Genomic DNA, 24,691 nt, shown 5'->3' with positions numbered 1-24,691 from the left:
AGAGTGGCTCATATCTGTAATGCCAAAAATTTGAGAAGCTGAGGTGGGAGGATCACTTGAGCCCAGGAGTTTAATACCAGCCTGGGCAACATAGTGAGACCCCATCTCTAAAAAAAAAAAAAAATTAGCTGGGCATGGTGGCATCTGCCTGTAGTTCTAACTACTACTCAGGAGACTGAGGTGGGAGGATCACATGAACTCAGGAGTTTAAGACTACGGTGAGCTGTGATCATGCCACTGCATTCCAGCCTGGGAGACAGAGTGAGACCCTGTGTCAAATAAAACAAAAAACCCCCAAAACACCCACCAAAAACAAATAACAAAAATATATACTGTATGCTTCTATTTATATGAAGCTCTAAAACAGGCAAAACTAACCTAAAATGATATCAAATACATTAATGGTTGCCTGTTGTAGGGACTTTTCCAAATTATCTAGTAGCTGAAATGTTACCCTGACGCTATTTTATACTTGTAAACTGAAATAGGACTAAAATCAGGATTAGGATATACCATTGCCCCATAGCATAATCGTATGGATTGTTCTTGCTTTTCAGTGTCTACGGGTCAATAAACAGACACTTTTAAAGTAATAATAATAATAGCCACAACAAGAGGTAAATGTATATTGCACTTAATATCTACCAGGCATTGTAATGCCTTCACAAACCATTCCAGCAAAAGATCCTAATGGTTAAGTATTATCATTCTTCTTTTATAGACGGCCCAGAAAAATGAGGCACAGAAAAGTGAAGTAATTTACCCAATGTCCCATAGCTATTAAATGGCAGAGCTGGATAATGAATGCAGGCAGACTGGCCTTGGGTTCTGTGTTCTTAATCATGAGCTGACTCAATGATATGAACATGTTCAGTGTATGTAGCATTATAAGAAAAAGTTGATTTGGAAGTTCAATGAAAAGTTGCCTCTTGTTTGAGTTAGCAATATAATTGGTGACTTTTGGGGAAGAACCCATTAAGTGGGGCTATTACCTTGTTATTTAAGATTTGAGGAAAAAAATTACCTCCTCCTTCCAAATAAAACAAAACAAGAACAAACAGCAAACATAAAACTGACTCTGCATAGAGGATTGATATTTTGGAGGGCTTGTATTATCCAGATTATCGCATTCATACAGCTGTAAGCCCCTTGCTTAACCAGGCTTGTATAAATGGGATCAGTTTCTTGATCTGTTTGAAAAAGAATTTTTCAGCCTGTCACTAAGAGCTAAATCCTTCTTTTCTGCTCTTCTGCTCCTAAAGATATTTATAATTTGTTTATGATTTATTGAAATTTGCCTGGCTGTGGGAGAACTGCATCTTTTAAGTTTCGGTTCACTTAACTCTTTGCTGCCTACTCCATTCCCTTTAGGAAACTTTGTCTTCTTAAAAGATGTTTCCATGAGTTCACATTCTCATCTGAAGAATATAAAATAACATGCTTAATACTATACACAATGTATTCTCCCATTTTCTTTATTAAGGTACTTAGTGGACGCAACGGGTGGTTGTGGGTATATAAAGACGGCCACAGGCCGGGCGTGGTGGCTCACGCCTGTAATCCCAGCACTTTGGGAGGCTGAGGCAGGCGGATCCCCTGAGGTCGGGAGTCTGAGACCAGCCTGACCCACATGGAGAAACCCCATCTCTACTAAAAATACAAAATTAGCCAGGTGTGGTAGTGCATGCCTGTAATCCCAGCTACTCGGGAGGCTGAGGCAGGAGAATTACTTGAACCGGGGGGGCGGTGGCAGAGCTTGCAGTGAGCCGAGATCGTGCCATTGCACTCCAGCCTGGGCAACAAGAGTGAAACTCAGTGTCCAAAAAAAAAAAAAAAAAAAAAAAAAAAAAAAACAGGCCACAAATCTCTTCATACATTCGCTTCTGCTTGATAGCTTTGTTGGTGAACTTTGGTGAAAACTGTGGTTATAAAAACCTTAGCCTCAAAAACCAATGATGCTAAAATATATTTTCTAATAAAACTAAAAATTTTTTTGCAATGTAGTTAATATCTAAAAAGAGCATACCACGATTATCTCAGCTATTTACTTTGGGCAGATAATCTTTCTAAATACACATAAACCATCAGAAATTTTAGTATATGTTAGTTTCTCACTTCTATGCTTTATCTCCTTTAAAGATTAGCCTCCTAGAGGTATATAGGAGTGGATTATGTCTTTTTCTTCTTAAAAAACACTTTTACCCACTTAAAAAGCTCCTTTCTTCTGTCTCAGTTTTCCCCTTTATCTTTTCTTGCTCTTTCTCCAGGTGCTTTCTTTCTTACTTTAACTTCCTGATATGCCTCTCTGTCATTAATCTTTATTTCATTTTTTTCTGTCATGGAGATTGGTAACAATAGTACTAGCAGTGGGCCGGGTGCGGTGGCTCATGCCTGTAATCCCAGCACTTTTGGAAGCCAAGGCAGGAGGATCACTTGAGCCCCGGAGTTTGAGGACAGCCTGGACAACACAGAGAGACCCCATCTCTACAAAAAATAAAAAATTAGCCTGGTGATTACCTGTGGTCCCAGCTGCTCAGGAGGCTGAGGTGGGTGGATCATTTGAGCCCAGGTGGTCTGGGCTCAGGAGGCTGGAGTGAGCCATGATCATGCCACTGGACTCCAGCCTGGGCAACAGAGTGAGACGCACTCGCAAAAACAAAGCAGAAAACAGTAGCAATGCTGAGTCCTGGGTCAGGATTCTGGCTAGGCTAGCATTAGTAGGGAGGAGAGATGAAAGTGACTATACAGCTTGGATGATTTATTGTTTTTGAGTTGCATTAATGGGAGGCATCAAAGAAACAACTTATTTTATTCAGTTTAATATGTCCTCATAAAGGGCATCCTAATTTTATATGACATGAGAGAGGGCATATCTCTCTGATCCTTTCCCAGTGGGCATGTCAATGAAATAGAAATGTATAAACATTTGACAGACAGCACTTTGTTACTACAGGGTCTGCTTGAGTTGTAGGGCATTATGGTGGTTCCAATATCACTTATGATGCTGTAGCAGATGAACACTGATTTCTTGTGATCGTGATGATATTGGTTTCCTTTGCTCTTGTAACAAATTATCACAAATTAGTGGTTTAAAACAACACAAACTTATTAATTATAGTTCTGATAGCCAGAGGTCTTAAAATCAAGGTGTTGGCAGGGCTGTGTTCTTTCTGTAGGATCTAGGGGAGAACTTGTTCCTTATCTTTTGCAGCTTCTGGAAGTTGCTTATATTCCTTGATTTGTGACCCCCTTCCATCTTCTACGCCAGTATTCACATCACTCTCACCTCTGCTTTTATTGTTACATTGCTTCTCACTCTGAGACCCTGCCTTCCCCTTAGAAGGACCCTTGTGCTACACTGGGCCCACCCACATAATTGAAGAAAATCTCCCCACCTCAAGATCTTTAACTGAATCATATCTGCCAATCTGTTTTTGCATGCAAGGTAGCACATTCACTGTTTTGGAGATTAGGACATGGACATGTTTGGGTGTCCATTATTCTTCCCACTGCATACCTGTCCTATAGCTCGCTGTTTGCATTTTACTATTAATACTATTGATATTAGTCAGGCAAATTGGAGTCAGCTGGACTATAGCATTTTTAGTGATATTTTTACTTTTTTGAAGCCTCCACATTGGAACCAAAATAACAACTGTGCTTTGATGAATACACAGAACAACATGCGTTCAAACCCTCAGAGCTTTGTTGATCCACACGTTCTGTGTGCTTGATGCAGAGAATCTACTGGGTTTTGAAATCTTAGCACTAATGGCTGGTATATTTCTGAGGTATTGTGCCCACCAAAGACATAAAGCAAATCTAATCCTTTGGATAAAGATCTCAAAGCCACAAAATTCCAACTCTATCTCTCTACTAAGATCTAATAGTGCTGAGGGCTTGCAAGAGTTGTTAATGTACCTTCTCATGGCCAATTTACACAAAGCATGCTATAAGAACATTGCATCATCCAAATTAAATGTGTAACCTACTGTAGGCATCAGTCAAGACAGAAAATGGCTTTTCTAATGAAATTTTAAGAGCGGTGTGTTGTCCAAAAGAAAAAGCTCTTTATTCTCATTGTTTCCACACTTCAGAGAAGTTGATGTGGAGAGTCTGAGAGGAAGAATGAGCAATGAGGCTGTTGAGATGGTAGACAAGGGGGTTTGTTGTGGGGGTTGAAAGATGTAAGATCTTTGTCCTAAGGACAACTGGAAGTATTGAAGGACTCTAAATAGATGAGGAGAGGAGGGCAAGGGAGAAGTCAGGGCCGGCTACTGGGTATTTTGGCTTGGGGAGACTGGATGGATGGCAACTCCATTGGCTGAGATGGGAAACAGAGAAAGCAGAGTAGAGTTTGGAGGTAAGCTGCAGGTTAAATTGGAAATGAGAGTGAGACATCCAAATGGAGATGGCAAAGAGGCAACTGGCTACATGGATCTGAGGTTCAGGAGAGAGGTTTGGGCTTTCGATATGAATTTATGACTCATCAGTGTAATGATGGCCACTGGGAACTCTACTGGAGAGAGTACACAGAGAAGAGAAGATGGACTAGACAGAGGCCCAGGGAGCACCAACTTTCAGAGAAATGACAGGAAAAGCCTGCAGAGGAGACTAAGGAATAGTTAGAGGTTACGGAAAGAGTTGGTACATTAAAACATTTGTACCCATTATTTGGGTCATTATTGGAAACATGTTTAATCACAATTAAATGTGACTTGAAATTTATCTCTTTAAAATTTACTTAAAAATTTTATTTATATTTAAAAGAGGAACAGTAATTCCTCACGTCGCAGGGTTATGAGGTTCAAAAAAGTATTTGAAAATATTTTGGAAAGTATTATACCAGTGGTTCTCAAACTTTAGTAGTATATATCAAAATCATTTGGAGGGCTTGTTAAAACACATTGCTGTTTTTTTTTTTTTTTTTCAGTAGTGGTAGTAGCTAGCGTTTCTGATTCAGATCTGTGGTAGGAACCTAGAATTTAAATGTTGGCTAAGGTCTCAGGTGATGCTGATGTTATTGGTCTAGGACCATCCTTTGAGAACCACTGTGTAATATAAATGAATTATGGTTTTCACTTTATAGCAAAATTCATTGAGTTTTCCTCCAATGTTAGTCTCTTTCTTCCTCTAATGCTGTTATTTCCTTACCTTGCTTCATACCAAGCAATATCCGTCTACACGTGTGAAAGACCAACTAAGTGTAAGTATTTTGTTGATTACAGTCAACAACGTTACAACAAGCAACGACCTCAGGTTAGCTTGATCAAGGAGAATAGGAAAAATATATGGTTTTTTTTTTTTTTTTTTTTTATAGGGAGATAAGAAGGAACTCTTTGGAATAAGAGGTGGGATTTCTGTTTTCCCCAAAGTCAATTAGATGTCAAATGCTACTTGTTACCAACTTTCCAAAATCCCATTAGAGACCCTGTAATTTGTTCCAGCGGGAACAGCATGAGGAGAGTCAGGTAAGAGGAAAAACTGACTTCATTCTTCATTCCTTTCCTAAATCCTGAGAAATGCGTATACTTCAACACTCCCTTTTACAATCCCGCAAACCAGGGAATCAGGAAAACACATTAGCATCCTAGTACAGACTAGGAATACAGAGCTGGGAGGAGACTCTGCCGTCAAGACAAGGAAACTGGGGGAGGGGAGAGAAAACTTCCCCTCGTTGGAGAATCTGCGGGCGGCATTGGGAAGAGAAGGGAAGTGGGGAAATGTACCTCAGACGTCCGCCAGACACTTTGCCTCCGGGCATGTGGGAAAGTGAGGGAGGAGGGAAAAACGCTGCACCAGAGCGAGACAGCAAGAGCTCCTGCGGCTGCTTTTGAGTGAAGATCGGGAGAGATAGAGCGTTTTGCTTCACATCTTCCTCCCGGAGGCCATTTCTCCATTTTTAAGTGGGATAAAGAGGGGGCGCTGGACTGAGTCAGTATAAGCCAAAGTTGCCGCCTCTTGCGCAGCAGACCCCGCTTCGGCCCCTGGCCCAGGCCAGAGAGGTGGCCTTCGGGGACGCTGAAGTTACTCTGCGCAGGGGGAGGGGTCGCCAGGCTCCTCTCCAATCACGGTGGCCGCTCCAGCTATTTGCATGTATTATGCTAATAACAGACCTCCTGCCCCGCTCCCACCCAAGCTTCCCGCCCCCCTGGGGGGTTCCCTGGGCCGGCCCGCGGGCTGGGCCAAGGTGAATACATTATGATAATAAGGCGGGCTCCTGCTTTGGCTTCGGAAGGGGGGCGCGCAGCAGCGGCAGCAGCGGGAGCCACGGGCCGGACGCCGGGCGCCGGGAGGGGGTCGGGGGAGGGACGTCGTGCTCGGAGCGCGCGCGCACTCACACACACACACACACACACACACACTCACACGAGCATCCCGAAGGGTATTTAAGGATCGCGCACGCGGGGTTGCGGAGATCCTTCGGGCAGCCGCGACTTCGGCTTCGCGACTAGTATTGGCTCCTTGGGTTTATTTGGTTTTCCTCTCTTCTCCCCCTTAGCCGCCCCTTTCGCGCTGCGCTCTAGCGTGCTCTCCCAGCCTTTTTGCCTCGAACTGAATGCAGGTGGGAAACAGGTCGGCGTGCTGAAAGACACCGAGTAGGTAGAAATAAGGCAAACTCACAGAGGCGCAACAGGTTCGGTCCTCCGTGGCCAGGGCGAGCCGCGGCCCCGCGCCGTGCCTCGGTCGCCGTCCCTCGGACCCTGAGCGACCGCTGTCGGGGACCTCGGAAGAGGTGTCTGTCCTTTGGGAGTCGGAAGAGCTGTCTGGGTGGGCTTCGTCTTGCTTTTTACCCCACCGCCACCCGGTCCCCGGTCTGAGGGTGCTTTTCACTTCCAGCTGGGAGGAGAGAAGAAAGCGGGGATAGTGCACGCCTGCGGGTCTGGACGCTGAGCAAGGCAGGGGTCCATCTCCGCTCGCGGGCTTGACTCCACCAGCTAGTTGTGCAACCACAGGGACTGAACTTTGGAGGAATCGACCTTTTTCTTTCCTTTTAGGATTATTTAAGGTGTAGAGGGTGGGAGGCGAAGCCGAGACGGCCGACCCCGCCACGATGCTGCTGAAGAAGCACGCAGGAAAAGGAGGGGCCCGGGAGCCCGGATCCGAGGACTCGAGCCCTGCCGAGCAGCATTGTGCCCGGACCATGTCACCGTGCGCCTTCCTGGCGGCTCTTCTGTCAGTGGTGGCCGTGGTGTCTTGCCTGTACCTGGGTGTGAAAACCAACAACCTCCAGGCGAGGATCGCCGCTCTCGAATCCGCCAAAGGGGCCCCTTCCATTCATCTGCTGCCTGATACCCTGGATCAGCTCAAGGCTATGGTGCAAGAGAAAGTGGAGCGACTTCTGGCTCAGGTGTGAGAGGCTGGGGTATTTTGCATCTTGTACAAGCGTGACTCTGTGTGCATGACTAGCCGCTACCCTTACTGTACGCAAACTTGGTGTGGCTGTGTGTGTGCGTGCGCGTGCGTGTGTTAGGCAAGGATCTATGCTCACTGTAGCATATATTTGTATGTGCACATCCCTTGATATCCTCATCCCTATTTCTAATCTTCCCTCACTCTCTCTTAATGTTTGCATGTTAAACATATAGGAAGTTCTAAAAGGGGGAAAGGGCATTTTACCTCTTTTTAGTTATCCTAAGTCACATGTGAGGCTTTCCCAATTGTGGAGAGAATCTTTCTTGCAGAAATAGCATCTGTTAAATCTTTTACATGTTATAAGATGGTTACGGTCATAGATATTAATATACAAAAAAGGTAATCACTCTTAAATGTAAAATAATCTCTTGTATAATGTAAAGTCAATAATTTCACACCTTCAATCTTTTCATATTAAAAGTTTAAACGTTTTTTTAAAAGTAGCTTTATTTTTGGTAAAGGTTGCAGTGCCGGAGTATTTATGAATGCAGAGCCCTTGGAGTTGAGAGTTGAAAGGAATCTATGCTATGTTTAAGGGCAACTTTAGACTAGAGTAAGGGGGTTTTCTGGAAGCTTACCCTAGCGGGGAGCCTATTTGGCAGTTGTTGCAGCCTAGCATGATAAAGCAGTTGACCTTCATGTATAAAATATTGGCTGTTATTGGTAAGCCACAGCTTACCTAGTACTGTAACATTTTAGTGCTAGGTTTTTACATTGACTGCATGAGAGAGTGGTGATAGGGAACAATGGAGAAAGATGTTACACAAGTCCAGCAATGTTGATACCCTTTCAGTGGTCATTGTCTTTTTTTAGGGCTTAGGCATGGTTACTTTCTTGACTAGAGTCCAAGTACTTATGTAAATATTAATTATACAGGTTATGAAATGCCGGTAAATCAGGCGTATGGCTAGAGTCCCTAAAGACTCCATGCCTCTACAGTGCTACTGATGATTGTTAATAACTCTTCTTTTCCTACAGAAATCCTATGAACATATGGCTAAAATAAGAATCGCAAGAGAAGCACCTTCAGAATGTAACTGCCCAGCAGGTAAAATGGAACTTCTTTAACAAGGTTTCCTCCAGAGCAGAGCATTTTAAGACAAAGGTCCTGTGTCTGTCAAGTCTACCTGTAATAATAGTAAAGAAAGAATGCAGACTGCAACTTGCTTTAATAAAATCAACATGTCTCATTCAGAAGGATGGAAAATAAAGCCCCAAATATTATTTTAAGCAGCATACCAAGGCCTGTTGTGGGAAAGCAAAGGAGATAGAGATAATCACCAAAGAAAATATAGGCAAGGTGATGTACAAAAACAAACATCTTAGATTCACAAATTGAAAAATATTCTTCAATTAAATTGTCTTAATGCCGACAGTGAAAAGGACTGTAGAACTGTTAGATTCTGAATTGCTGGCTCGCTCATATTGCGTTAGTGCAGATTTTTTTTTTTTTCCCTTTGGTTTATTCCCTTTGGCATACGATTATGTTAGTAAACCACCTTCACTTCCTTTCCTGCTGTTTCTATTCTATTAAAAAGATTCCATCTCCTATTCTATAGCTAGAGATGATGACTGAAAGAAAATCAGTTCTTTATCTTGAGCTTCCCATTACAAACTCTTGCATTCTCAATGACTTTTGAAGAAGAGGCTCTTATACTTTTACCTTTTTTTTCTGTGTAGCTTCAGGGAACTATATTAAAGACAGCATATTAGTAGAAGGACAGGGAAGAAGGACATCATAAATAAGACCCCCTGGGTAATCATTAAGTCTTCCTTCATGTACCTTTGAGGGCTTGGTAGTTATCTCAGACCTGACAATTTAGAAGCCCTTGGAATATGGCCATTGGAAACATCTAGTGGATTCAACTCATATAAGTCATGGAAAACTCCCATGAGTTGAGATGTTTATTTCAGATAAACATTGTTAACACATTTATGAATATGATAGTTTCTTTTACCATCACTCATGGAAAGTGAGTCTCTTAAAATTTCTTTAGTATTAAGGAACATGATACTTAGGTACTTATATATGAAAAGGCAAGTTCTTGTTTTTTTTCATATTCTGAAACCTTTTCCCCCTCATGATAACTTGTTTTGGCACAGCTAAACAAGGCACCACATTTAGAAATTTTAAATGTCAACTCCAGGTTGTACATTATACAAATTTTACTGTTTATATTCTGTTACATTTTTGAACATAAGACAGTTATATTTTTTAAATGAAGCCCTTTTGAGTGAGAAGACATATACGTTAGGTACCAGAAAAACAAAAGAGTTAACCTTTGACAGTGTAGGTCTCATTCTTAGTTGTTTTAAGTTGGAAAATATCTCAGAAGTCAAATATTCAAGGAAGGCACTTTTCTAGTGTGGGAATTAACTCACAACCACCTCATCAGCCTGTAGGGATTATTTAAATTCCCAGGACAGTTGGTACAGAACTTCACTGATCATACCACTTAGAGTCCAGCATTTTTTCGTATACGGTATTCTTACTAGCTCTGTGAACAATAGCTAGTGCTTAATTAATATGATTCTTAATGAACTTAGTAAAAATAGAAAAATGACAACCACAGCATTGAGTTCTATTTTTTGAGAAGATATAATTGTTTCAGGATGTTTAATGTAGGCTAGCTACGAAGTCTAACTTGTAATCTAAAATAAATCTATTACATTTAAAATTTACTGTATATTATTTTGGATTATTTTGGACCATTTTTTCATCTTAGCATGTTAATGTAATAATAAATGGAGATTTCCTAGGCTTTTTTGTTGGCTCCCACTAATAGCTGCTTTACCTCTTGCCACCACTAGAGCTCCACATTACATCAATTTTTACCTGGCAACTTTCGAGGTAAACATTTGAAGGTGTGCATTCTAATATGCAGAATCAAGCAGGTTTCTTGCTGACAAACTGCTGTGATGGAAACACTAACTTTGGCTTGAGGGATAATCAGACATCATCAAAATAAGGACATTATGTTGAAAATAATATCCTGGGGAAAACTCATTATTTCGAATTATGGTCTGTGAAGAATTGTTTTAGGGAATGAATGGGCTGACCAAGAGGATTAGAAAAGAGATTCAGCACTTCCACCTGGTTTGGCTCTAACCCTGGTTTGCAGTGACTAAGAGATGTCACCTAGACATCTGTTTGTAGGGCAGAGTGAGACAAGTCTGTGACCTCAGCTCAGTTCCTGTGGACAGATGCCTACCCCTTGAAGTTGACACTCTTGTTGACAGTTTCAGTCACAGAGCCAAGGACTGATAGCAAAGAAGCAATGCTGTGTTGTTTGCGTTCACTCTAATTGCTCTTGATAGAACTCAATCCCAGTGAGGTTTATTCAGGTAGGCTCTAAGGTAATCATAGAATTTATAGATATATTTTTATGCACAAGAGGGAACCTCTGTGAGGGAGAGATGAAAAAGACAGTTTTTAAAAAATGGCTTCTAATGGCAGGGGATGTACTCTCTAATTTAATTTTCACAAGGACCCTGAGTTAAGTATTAGTAATTTCATTTTACAGATGAGGAAACTAAGATTCAGAGAAGATGATTAATTTAACATAGTAAAGGCAAGGTCAGGATTCATGCCCACATCTGATAGAACCAAAAGCCCAGTCTACCAAGGAATAGAGAATAAGTATAGGTTTTGAACCTGGATAATTCTGGATTGGAATCTTGGATCTGGTACTAAATAACTGTGTGACATTGGTAAAACTAATGAACTTTCCTATGTTCTAATTTCCTCATCTCCAAAAAAAAAAAAAAAAAAAAAAAAAAACAAGGGAAAAAAAGACTAATAATACCTTCCTTAGGGTAAGCGTTTACCTAAATAGTCTGGCATATTAGTGGCTATCCATTAGACAATAGCAATTACTATTCTTTTTAGTATATTATATGCTACTTAGCTCTACTGTGATCTACAGAGACATAAGAAATAGGTGGGAAAACTGAGACCTGGAGATATTCTATAATTTGCTAAAAACCCAGTGGCTAACTAATGGCAGGTTTGGACTAGAACACTATACTTAATTAAATAAATATATCTGTAGATTATTCATGCAGATAACCATACTGGTCAGTATTTCTTGGTGCTATATAAATATTGGTTCTTTTTTGATATTTATATAAGTCTCCTAAATTATTCTTACAAAAATTGCAGGGAAAACTTTTGACCTTTTAGGTAAACCATGGTTGAAGTAGATAGGACCTGGGCTTAAAAGACCATGGGGATATTAAAGAATAGCTTTACAGTTTTAATACCAGATGTTTACAAAAAGAAATAGCTTAATTGTGTGACTCCTTTTCATTTTTTAAAGGCCTATTGCAGTAAAATTTATAATATTTACCTATTTTAAGATTTTAAAAACAGATTTATAGAGTTGGGCAGCCATCACCACAATCCCGTTTTAGATCATCTTGTCACCCTGGGAAACTTGCATTTATTTCTTTCATGCACTCAGAAAAACTCTATTTTAAAAAATATTTGGTTTAAAGAAACCCAAAATAATTTAAAAAATAATAATTTTTAAATTTCCATACAAATTGAAGCTTTATTTAGCAGAATATTTGTTTTAGCAGTAGCCGAACCAGAGAAATTCAGCTGGAATCTGTGGCTTGGCCTCTGTAAAATTCAACTCTAATTGGAGAGAATAAGTTGGCTCTTTGCTATGGCTGTAGAATTTAGTTTTGGGTTCTGTTCTTGGAATCTTACATAAAGTATGCATAAACCAGGCATATCTATGAGAAGGTTTTTATGTTCCAGCTGATGAAGAACACTGGGAGCCAGGCAGCCAACCAAAAGATGTGTAGATCACAAAGCTTTCCGTATCTTACTCATCAGTAGTGTTGCCTGCCCAGGATGTTAGGTATAAGAACCTCTTTGGTGTAGTGGAGGAAGAATGAGGATGCGGAATAAAGAATCCAAAGTTCCAATCCTGGCTTTATCATTAACTTGTTATGTAATTTTTGGAAGTCATTTCCAAGAACACCTCTTACAGTTTCTATTTTCATATCTCCAAAATAGGAGTGCTGCACAAGAATGATTTTGAAGGGCATTTGTCAGTTCTTCAGGTTAAATGAAAAGGCTGCTGTATGCCAAATACTGTACTAGACATTGGGAAAATGTTGGTGTACAAGGCAGACTTGGTATCTTCCCTCATGAAGCTTACATTTTGATGAGGATGACAGACAATTCTTTAAAAATGACATGAATATACAGGTATGACAAGTGCAACCAAGAAAAAGTATAGTGGGCTTTGGGGCAGATGACTAAAATCTCTTCCATTTTTGTAAACCCAAAGATTTTATTTTTCTTTTCTCTGGGGAAAATAGAGAAAAAAGTATAATTCTCTTCTAGAAGTTCACAATAGGAGAAAATCTGGTTTCTGATGAAAATAAAAGCTCTAGCAATGGATAAAAAGCTGATTTGCCTTTTAGCTCTCCAAGAATTTATGAACAGATAGAGGTGTACTGATACCTGGTATACTTACCCCATGTGAAACAAAAAAGTCACTTTTAATATGTAAAGGGTTGTTGTAGACAGGAGGAGGATGGCTTATTTTTCTACTTTTCTCCTGAAAATAGGGAGAGTTAGGTTGAATAAGGAGAGAAACTTCATGTCTGGCTTACTGAACAGTACCACTGGACCTGGCTCCTGTACATTCGTGATAATCATTCCGTGTAACACAGCTAGTCATTTGCTTAGAGAATTTAACTAGACATAAAAAACATACAGTAGATAACTTCTGAGGTCTCTCTGTACACTCCAAGTCCATAAAAATGATGGTGTACAAAATAAGAATACAGGTAGGCAAGCAATTCACATAGGCAAGCAAGATTCATAAATGCAAACAATATTGCCCCTGGTGACTGACCTCGTTGTCTGTGTTCTCAGTTTTGGGTGGCAATAAATGTTAACTGTAGCTTGATGGTTGTGTACTCTTTCCTATTGTATAAGAAGAACCTTTAAATTACCTTTCTAACATAAATTTACTTTCTCACATAAAACTTGTGTTTCTTACTATACATGGTTTTTCACTTAGGCTGTATGTTTTTATCCTAACACGCTGCACAGTGAATGGAAAGAGTGCATCAAGTAAGGGAGTAATAATAGATTTTCAATTATGTAAGGCAAAGAATAGTCAGAAACAGTTTGCAGAAAGAAATCAAATTAAAATGCTATAAATTTTATTTAAATGAGAATAGCAGGCATTCCTCTCTTCTTATAAGGCCAAACAATACAATGTGATATCCGAGTGCCTTCAGGCATCCATGTTAAATTGTTTCAGTCCTAATGAGTACAACAGTTTGGATGTAACACTTTTAGTTGGTCCAGGAGTGACAGCTGGTAAAAATGCCCAGTCACCCAAAGGGCAAATGACAAATTGTCTCTTGAAGCAATGTTCTTGTTTCTTGGCTTCTCTTGTCTACAAGTTATTAGGAAGCTAATTCTTAAACTACTCTTTTCTCTTTCTTGCCTTAATAATTCTATTTTTTTCGTTAGCTGGGAATTACTTAAGAAAAGGGTACAAATTCTGCATAGAGTTTCATTCATTCCAGCTCATTCAAATTATATGTAGACATAAGAAGCCTTTCAGGGCCATAATATCCTACCATGCTTCTGATTGCTTTGTAATTGTACAAAATCAACTATGTGATGTTAATGAAAATAGTATCTGAATGTCAGGCTTAGGTCTAGGGATGAGAAGGGGCATCCTCTTAACAACAGGATTAGGTAAATGGAGAGCTGATGAGGAAATACGTCAGAATCAGGACTGCTTTGCAGCCCAGGGGGGCATTTCCTGTTGCAGGGAACCTCACAAGACATTTATCCAAATAACATCAATCTATGTTATCTCTAGTGGAAACCGTCCAAAACCTATCATGAAAAAGGTTTTTATTTCATACTATCACTTTATAAACAATTACTTGGTGGTTTGAAGGAAGCTGAGAATGTGAAAACAATGTATGAGTCAATCTGGGCTGTGGCTATAGCCTAGTATGTGATGGTTAAATATAGACGCATCCCCAGCCTCCCTGGTTTGCCAATATGGGTGAAGTTCCATGTGGTGGTTTAACACACCATGATATTTAACACTGTTTCCCCGGTTTGTTTTAAAAAATTACTGTGGTGTGCCCGCGTACTAAATTCTTAGACATGGATAGTTACTGCTTCATTTGGGATTTATTCAGAAATCTTGCAATTAAGAAATATTATTTTAAAATTGACTGTTTTAAATAAGTATAGAAGAGTGAGAAGCAGAAGCAAGTGGAAATCACCTACAAATTAAAATTGAGCACTTTTCATTGGCATCATGTATTCCTCCAAATGACTATTCTGTGTCATTTAAACGAAAGGAGCCCTTGAGGAAATGACACCAGATGGCAGGTACCTCCCCTTTGTGACCACTAGGAGGAGGAACTGAGCTGAATAGCAGGACTTCCTCTCTTCTGCCTCCTCCTTCCCAGTTAAATCTATAGCTGACTTCTATCTTTTGACTTCTGTTTGTGGTGAAAAAGATTCATGGAGGAAGCAAGGAATTTCTTCCACCTATATTTGAAAACTCTAGTGTCCTATCAGCTTTAAGATATTTAGAATAATCTAGTAAATTTCACATTTATATTAGTCAAAACGTTCATTTAGTAGATAAACTCACAGATATGAAGTTTAAGCTACTATCCCAGTAGATAGAATAAATGAACTAAATGTAATTGAACTTACCTGTTGAGGATTTTGTACTTACATTTTGGAATTTTTCAAAATCCAGAATCATTTGGAATCACTGTCATGCTTTTGACATAATTTCATCTAGAGTCTTCATTTCAACTTTAAGTTGCCACATAATATGAGAGTTGAAATGCATTTTTTATTTTTCTTCATATTGTATTCTTTAGTCTTATTGCTAAATTCATCTTTTTGCTATAAAGGCATATTTAGTAGACATAGACCTTATTTGTCATGAATGCCAAGACTATGTCTGTTCATTTGGATGTTAATTATTTAGATTTTAGGAACTCTAGTTTCCTGGATTATGTACACAATATTTTTATTCTTGTATTTGAAATGTGGTCAGCACATTCTAAAACACAATTTTCGCATTTAGGCTAAGTGGCTGAGTAAATTGTATGAATTGTAGCCAGCTCTAGTTTGTACATTATGGTAGTATTGAGAGTCAGAATGCGTCTAACTAAAAGTAGCTGATCAGGGAAGGGGTAAATATTGTTTTCCCTTCTTTACCAAAGAGTTCACATGTAAGGAGAGTAAAAGAGGGGAGGAAAAAGCCTCTTATATTTCCTAGTCTCTCAGAGTCATGTTTCTCTATCATCATATTTAGAAAACTTGATATTTTAGAGTTCTTATTGTTATATAATTCTGGACAATAGTTAGGGAGTCAGAGGAATTCTCCATTATAGCTTTGTATTATACCTCCATTTTTGATCTTTAAGATGCTACAGTGAAATATGTCAGGAAAATTGATCCATTTCTTACTCAGCATTCTGATGTCTTAGGTCAATGCTGGGAGCTATCAAAGGTAAGTTGTTTGTATTACCCTTCTAGGAATTATGAAACCCCAATGTGTCATCTCAGAGACTCCAGATTCCAGCCAGCATTTTAAGATAATATATGATATGATCATAAGATGAAAGTGATTTCCACAAACCACTCAAAAACCTACGCTTTTACTTTAAAGTCATGCCAGAAATGCTGGCCAGTTCTAGGGCTCCTAAGTGAACTTTGGAACACTAAAAATCATTTTTTACTGAAAGAATTAGGGCACAAGGTCAGAGCACATGACGTTCAAATGGAAAAATGCTTCTTAAATAACTGCTTTTCTCAGGATGGTTATCAACTTGATTGGGAATCAAGTGGGTTAAATGGGTCAAGGACCAAGTGACTTTTGTGGGCAGATCCTGACACATGCTAACTGGTAGGTGGTCTCATGGTATGACTATTCTACTACCAATGTCATTTATGGGCTCACCGCATCCCCTAAACTTCCCTCCAAACCCCTGTAGATATACTGACAGTCTCTTCCCAGATAAGTGATCTCATGGTACAGCTGTATTCCACTACCAATCTCACTCGTGAGCTCCTTGGCAGGGACTCTGGTTTGTATCTGTGTATCTCTAGGACTCATCATAAAGCTCTCTATAGAAGGTTCTCTATAAAATGGCAAGATGTTTATAACGGAGATCTGAAAATGTGGGTTGAGGCTTTTAATGTGGTGCATCACTTTCCATGCATTACTATTCTCATCCCCATGCCTTTTAAACCTTTTCTCTGAGAACTTTGTGAGCCATAACATATTAAAACTAATATAAATCTTGGAGATTAAGTAGTACAGGGATTTTATAACATTTATTTAAAAGGCTGAACCTTTTTAAAAAATGAAATTATATGAGAAACCCCAGCATATGAAATTGCACACAATGTTAGCTACACTGATTGACATCAGAGACTAGAGTGGGCAGAAGCCAATAGCCTCCATGCCCTTTCTTTCTGCTGCCCACCTCTCTCCCCGATGCTGGCCCCTGAGGCATCTCCAAAGAACCTTAGGACTCTGTAGGACACTATTAGAAAATTATTGAAATTGCAAGCCCCAGAGGACTTACACTTGTCAACACAGAAGTGATCTCTGAAATACTGTACTAGAAGCATGACTAGAAATGATGGTAGTAAAATTATTTATTCAAATTAAAGTCTGAAAATGACTATTGTTGTAATATCATCTCTTTAATGGGTTGGAGTATTCTAGCAAGGAAGCTGATGTAATAATAGTATCACAGGAAAGCTGGGTAAATGCACTGTGTAACTGAGCATGGTACTGTTCATTAGAAAATCTACATCTCACCTCATCCTTTTTCTTAAAGTCTCTTATTTTTTAAGACTTCAAGTCACAATATTGTTCTTGTTCTTCTAATAACAATTTTCTGTTTTTTCAAATTTCTTCCCTTATGTTTTTACTTATTTTTTGATTCTAGATATTCATACAGAGCTTTATTACCAAGTTACAGCAGTTCATTCTTTTAAAATGTATTTACTTAAAGCAGTTGATTTTTTGATGAATAGTTAATATTTAGTCCACGAGGTAGTATATGAAAAATAACTCTTCCCTAAATTATATTATTTATAGAAAATATGTGTTATAAGACTTCTAAGATCTTCTAAAGATATTTCTAAGATCTCTGAGACTTTCTTACTTGATTTGATTTTTGGTTGTGTATGAAAATGTGTATGAAAATGATGATGTTTGCATATTGAAATTTAAGTTGATGGCACAATGAGAATACATGAATTGCACATAAATAGTAATAGGAAAAATCTCTAGGAATTAACAGGATTTTAGCCAATAGTAAGTGAGATATGCAATACATTTCACATAGAAAGTATAAATCTGGCTACAATCATACTGTAATAAGTACTGCAAAAGAAAAGTTGAAAGACAATACTCTCCCTCACATTGAAATGAATGCCCACTGTCATCAGCAGCACTATTTACTGTATGAGTAGCTAGCTGTGGACAGTTGTTTGGCTAAGTGAAGCACCTTCGTCACTTGTCTGGTAGGACACAGAATGACACAGCAGTTATACAAGTTATCAAGCTTTGGTGAGCAATTTATTTTCTCTTTAATACACAGTCTCAAACTGCGGACTTCAAGGAAGACTGGAAGAGAAAATGACTTCTTTTTTAACTGGTTACTTTGTCTTCTGCAAAAAGACTATCAGTAAAGCAACAAAAATAGGAAAGTTGAACAAGTAATAAAGGCTGGAAAGACCATATAGGCCAAGCTTGTCCAACCCATGTCCCTGCAGGCTGCATGTGGCCCAGGATGGCTTTGAATGTAGTGCAACACAAGTTCGTAAACTTTCTTAAGACATTATGAGTTTTTTTGCAATTTTTTTTTTCTCATTGACTATCGTTAATGTGTGGTCCAAGACAATTCTTCCAGTGTGACCCAGGGAAGCCAAAAGATTGGACGCCCCTGATACATGCCAACCAAAGCTATTATAAACTACAAAAAAAGAGATTTAACTAAACTGTATTCCTTAAATTTCCTTCCCAACCCCTATAGATATACTGACAGTTTCCCAGGATTTTAAGCAGCAAGTCTGACAAGTTTGACTTAGTACTACCATACATGTTAAGCATCTGGAAGTTTTTAATTTGAAAAACCCCAAACCTCTAGCATTGAGAAATTACATCCGTAAAGAGACCAGGACTTTTATGTTCTTGCATATAATTTCCTCTGTACAAAATTATTTAATGCTCCAAGTTTTAGCTACTTCTGGGGATACTTTCCTGAATATTGGGTTGGTTCTGCAACCAAGTTCTGTATGAGGAATGCTGTATATTGGTGGTAAAATTTATGTTACCATTTTTGGTATATTTAAAAAAGGTTCATTTATTTTTATAACAAAAAATGCCTTGAATGGAGAAGTTTCAGGTATACATTCTGTATTCTGTGGGTGAGCGCATGACATATTAGATTCAGAATGTCTTTTATTCTTTTAAGCTTTCATCTTTTTGAGCAGAAAACCCTTGCTTCTATCATCAATCCTCAAGAAGAAATCTCAGACAGAGGAATTTTATAATCAGTAACATGTATCCCCTGTATATATGTATCATACATCATTTTTTTCTCATCATTTTCAAGTTATTACATCCATACTTTTGTTTATTTGTAATCATATACTGCTAGCATTTTAAACATTCACACTGTTTCACATTTATAGGATGTGATGAGATTAATAATGTTAATTGGATTCCTAAAGCACCAAGAGTAAATACAGCAAACAGGCCCTCAATCAACAAGCATTGCCCTAATGTGATCCGCGGTTGGCAAGCAGAGTGGACAGGAATGTCTTTGGGAGGCAGCCATATAGCTATGAAACTACAAAAACAGAGGATGTTCTATGTCCCTACATAAGAACCCCATTCTACTCAGGGGGATCTCCTATCTTCCCTCCCCTTCTCTAGCATGGCTAGAACCCCTATATTGCCTCCATTCTGTTGATGACACTTTACCTGGATTACTGTCAGCTTCTGATTTGGAGCTTCATCATCCTTGGGTCCTAAAACCTCTAGACCTTTCCTGGGTGATAGCTATATTCATGATTCAATTTAGCAGCATAACTGAGAAAACATCAATGGCAAATATCAATATTTCTCCCACATTTCAAAAAGTAGCTGATTGTTTTCTCAAAAATTACTATTAAAATACAAATTTCAAGAAATAAAATTATGAGTTTCATACAGGTGTAAAATTAACAAGTGTTAAAGATTTTACTTAAATCATTAAAGAAGGAACTAGTAAGGTATTACAACCACTTCAAAGGAGAGTTTAAAGACATACATATTTTTAGTTCAGGAATGTTGAAATTGATGTACGAAGGGAGGCAAAACGGACTTTTTCACAGTGGGAAGTTGGTTATACTCAGATAGAGTTTGTATGTCTATAGACAAAAGTGATTTTGTGATATTGTCTACAACTTACACAGTTATAAAATAGCTCTCAAAGAATCAGAATCAGATACATAGGAAAGATGTGCTATAGACAATGCATAGTTTTCCATAGGAGCACACATGTTTCCCTATATGACTAAAGCAACTACATAGGAAACAGTTCTTTAGGTAAGCAAAAAATTTTGTGTATATATGTGTGTGTGTGTGTGTGTGTGTGTGTGTGTGTGTGTACTTTAGTATTCCTGGTAGTAATGATTATTTATTATTCTGTTTCCTTTCATATTCCTAACCTATGGATTTGGGAGACTAAATGGTTTCATTTCTGTTAAAATTAGTTATTTAAAAGACAGTTCCTCTGAGTTTGGGCTTTATATACTTTATCTGCTAGGCCCATGGGGGTGGTGCTAATTGTTATGCTGTTGCATTACTGGTATGATTTACATCAGTGTAAAATGGAAAATTGTAACACTGACAATTTGTTTGAGTTGGACACCACTTTGGAAGACTCTGCTTCCTATATTTAGGTACCAATGAATAGTTCCACTAATGTTGAAGAAGGAGTTGCTGACCTCGTCTTGTGTTTTGGGAAATTATGTACAGGCAGTTACATTAGCCTTTCTCCCTTTTCTGTACTTTCAGGGAACCACCCTATTAATAATAGTGCCTATTATAAATATTTAATATAAAAAACCTGAAAAGTAAGATATACAAAGGGGTTAAAGATCATCTTTCATCATAACGGATTTTGCAGGGAACCACATTGTGATTAGAAAAGAAAATGTGAGTAAATCAATTCCATGCTCCTGTCTTATATTTTTCACTGTGTGTATTTAGCAACAGAGCAAACAGAGCATGTTATACTAACTCCATTACTGTATTTAAAATTTTGAGCTCATAAATGATATTTGTTTCGTAATCTACAAAAATATCTAGCCTTTTACTCTAGCAAGGGGTGTAGAGGAGGAAATCCTTAGTTATTCCTGAGCCTGAATAAGGCTGAGGAAGGGGAAGGACTGAAGGACCTTTTTGAATGGAGAAACCATTCATCTGTAGACTGCATTTGCTTGATATGAGCATATGGTTGCCTCTGGGATTTTATACTGCTATTTTGGCCCTCCTGGCTTTGACTTCAGATATCTCATCTCCTAGTTTGTTTTTTTCTTGGATACTTCCAGCCAGTTCCCATCTTACTCATGCATGTGTTGTTGCTTCAGACAACGTTGTTTTTAATCCATGCTTTGAAAAATTTGTCTATTCTTGGCCCATATGTCTCCCATTGGCCTGCCTCGTTTGATCTTGCTTTACCTCTTCTACCCACATGCAGCATTCACTTTATCAGCTCCTCAAACAGCTCGGCCTTCAGCTTCCTCGGTATGTGGATGCTCTCCTCTGCTCTTGCCTGTCTCAGTTGCTGCCACCTCAGCAACTTGGATTTTGGCAGAAGAATGGCTGAAGCTAGGTGATGGCCTTGCCTATACATTCTAGGAAGAAAGTATGTCAGAATGGGGGCTATGGGTGAGGGGAATCCATTGAAACTACAGGTGGATTGGTGGGTTTAGTAGGGAAATATTTATCTTCATTTAAAAGCAAGTTACATTCTGGTTGTCTCATATTACTAGGTAGAGGAGGGATTAATTATAAATATTAAACATTTTAGATATTAGTATTTAAAAATGATATATTGTGGTTGATAACTGACCTCTGGTATTACCTAACGCCAGTAGACTCAGACAAAGGTGAAAGATCATGTGTATTTTTAATTAACTAATTTTTTTAATTAACTAATAAAATGTTTATTGTGACTTACCATGGGTGAGACCCTGTGCCAAATGCCTGACTGTTTAGGGAAATAAGTATGCTGCTAAACCCTTGTGAAGAGCTAATGGTGTCAGATAAGCAGACTGAAGACTGCAATAGAATTAATAGTTACACAAGTATGGCCTGTAGCCAACCGTATACAATTTTAATGGATTTAAACCTACAATGATCAATGATAATTGGTATTTGAACTCATAATTCCAGTTTACTTTTCATAACTTCAAAAATAGTAACGTGTTATCAGAGAAATTGGTATTTGGATTTTTTTTGTGTGTGTGTATTATGATACTTTGCAGAAATGCTGCTAACACACCAATGAGATGGTTTTTCTGAAGATAAATGATCTCTGCCAGTTGTTAGGTCAACTGTCACATTTTTAACCCTTCCCCAAGGTGCCTTCCATGGCAGTTATTGGAGCCTTGCTGGCTCTCCTAAATGTTGGATCAGACTCCATGGTCAAGTTTTCTAGCGAAGGCGGCATCTCTGGGTCTTGGTTAGACTCCCTTGGGTTGTAAGAACAGAGATGGAATTAGGTGGCCTTCAGTAACAGTGATACACAGATTTTCAACCTTCCCATTACTGATATTTTGGATTGGTTAATTCTTTATTGTTGGGGGCTGGTCTGTGCATCATAGGATGCTTAGCAGCATCCTTTGTTTCTATCCACTAGATGCCAGTTGCACTCCTTGGCTTCCATAACCAAAACTGTTTCCAGATCTTACCAAATGTCCCAGAGGAAGCAAAAATCATTCCCAGTCGAGAATCATTCTTTACTTATTCCCAGTGAATGAAAAAGGCAAGAATATATACTCTGCAGCTAGTTCTCTTAGAAGAACAGGAAATGAAGGGTAGTCAGAACAGTCAGGATATATGATCATCTTCTCACCAGGAGGCATCCATTTATAGTACCTGCTGGGGCCTAAGAATTTTTATTTCTATTTCTATTGTTTTGTCAAAGCTGTTCTTTCCTCTGCATTGTAGCTGCTTCTGTTGCCTTATGCTCAAGGTGTACCTCAAGGTTGAACTCTTTCTTCGTGTTTGATGATAGTATTGTTATTATTAAATGATCCATGCATATAACAAAAATGCAAATATTTGAATTAAAAGTGGTACACAATATACCATCTCTGTTCAGAGGTGTCTGTTGCTATAGTTTGTTGCCTATTTTCCTAACACAAATTGATTTACATCATTCTTTTCGAAGGCTATACACTATTGTATAATTATACCACAGTTTAATAGGATGACAGATAACTTTTGAAAGTTCAGATACTATTTCCTGTTTCTAATTTTTCTGTTTCCTGAGGAAGATTACTTTGATTCCTACTTCTCTTCCACCAGCCTCAAGCTGTATATGTGGGAGCCCAGTCAATTCTTCTTGGCTAAGATATTACTGATGTGGTATGCTGCTAATAAATGCTTAAGCACTTAAAAAAAAAAAAAAACCCAACAAAAAACAACACAACTCTGATTTGTAGCATTTGCAAGTTTTTCGGTTGTAAATATCCTACCAGGGTTGCTTTCAAGTTAACAAAGTAACATTAGGAAGTGATATTTGAGTGTTTATTAGCTTTGCTTTTAGGGTAATTTTTAAATGGTAAGTTTATAAAATTTGTTTTAATAATCGCTGTGTTTAACAGTGGGCTTGCAAAATCCTGAAAGTTGAACCATCAGCTCTCTTGAGTCAGCATTCAGCTTCTCACACCCACTGGCACTGATAATCCCTTTTTTAGATTGTGTGACTTGCATTATTCCTGATAATGTTCTCTCCAAGGGACATGCTGCCTTGGCTAGTATTTTAGAATCTCAGTGTTGGAGAGAGTGTGTTTGAAGGTTATCTAGACATACATTACATTTGATACTTGAATTCCCTTGATGACATTCTGGCTATAATGGTTGGTGACATAAGTCATTCAATTTATGATTATCATTTGAAATAGTACTTTCGATTTTGGACAAGTTGTTAGAAAACTTCATCTTTTTGTTAGGTTGAGATTCTTTATATAGCATGGATCATTTTACTCTACATACCATTCTCGCTCTACATCATAAAAAACAAGTTGAGTACCTCGGTACTATGATAACTCTTCAAGTATTTAAAGTGACCTATTGTATTTCCTATTGATGGTTTTATTTTTAGAATAAATTCCCTTAATTCATTCAGAGGTTCAAGCTCATCTATTTCTTTCTTAAATTTGTGCAATTGATTCTCAATGAAGCTCCAGATGTGGCCTGATGCATATGCAGGAATGGGAGAGAAAAAAACTTCCCTAGTTCTAGAAACTAGACTGCTAAGTAAGGCAGACTAAAATTATAATAACTTTCTTGCTGGTCTCATAATTCTATTGGTTGATACTGAATTTAGCACTGATGAAAATCCTTAAGTATTTTTTATATATGCTGTTAAGTCCTGTCTTCCTCACTCTTTATTGTATAGGATTTTTTTTCCTGGGTGGGGCATAGGGGGGGCAAATTCAAGACTATATATGTATTTTTACTAAATATTTATCTATGTTTATAAAACCTAAATCCAGCCTTATCAGAATTTGTTGGAATAATTATTCTTTCAATAAATTTCTAGCTTCCTTTGCCTTCATGTGACTTGGAAATTTGATGAAAACTGACTAATGGTGTTCTCTTCTGATTTTGTAATAAAATACTTAAGCATGAGAGAGTTCAGCACAGAGCCCCATGGTTTTCTGGTAGTTTGTCTCTTTTAGTTGCCAATAATCTATTTATGAGCACCTTTGGAATTGCTTTTTTACAATGATCCATTTACTTGTCTTCTGTGCTTTGCAGTGCTTTCAACTGTGTTCCTCAGAGAACTATTGCTCTTTCTTTTCCCTTTGTTTCTTTTCTTTTCTTTTCTTTTCTTTTCTTTTCTTTTCTTTCTTTCTTTTCTTTCTTTCTTTCTTTCTTTCTCTCTCTCTCTCTCTCTCTCTTTCTTTCTTTCTTTCTTTCTTTCTTTCTTTCTTTCTTTCTTTCTTTCT

The 24,691-nt window shown here is 38.2% G+C and overlaps 1 protein-coding gene across 2 annotated transcripts in view; it reads left to right on the top strand.

The window, feature by feature from the left end:
• The first annotated feature begins 6,431 nt into the window (after positions 1–6,431).
• The window catches only part of COL25A1 (collagen type XXV alpha 1 chain), a 506,768-nt gene continuing 488,508 nt past the window's right edge, over positions 6,432–24,691 (top strand). The window contains exons 1-3 of one of the 2 annotated variants that reach the window (XM_025385780.1): positions 6,432–6,905; positions 6,999–7,351; positions 8,395–8,464. In XM_025385780.1, coding sequence (XP_025241565.1) covers positions 7,055–7,351; positions 8,395–8,464 — 367 coding nt within the window. In that variant the 5' untranslated portion in view covers positions 6,432–6,905; positions 6,999–7,054. Of the gene's footprint in view, positions 7,352–8,394; positions 8,465–24,691 lie in introns of both variants that reach the window. The other variant, XM_025385781.1, reaches the window with a different exon arrangement.

The sequence above is a fragment of the Theropithecus gelada genome, chromosome 5, assembly GCF_003255815.1.
Source record: "Theropithecus gelada isolate Dixy chromosome 5, Tgel_1.0, whole genome shotgun sequence".
NCBI lineage: Eukaryota > Metazoa > Chordata > Mammalia > Primates > Cercopithecidae > Theropithecus > Theropithecus gelada.
The sequence above is the reverse complement of the archived record's forward strand: the minus strand, read 5'-3'. Positions and strand labels throughout refer to the sequence as shown.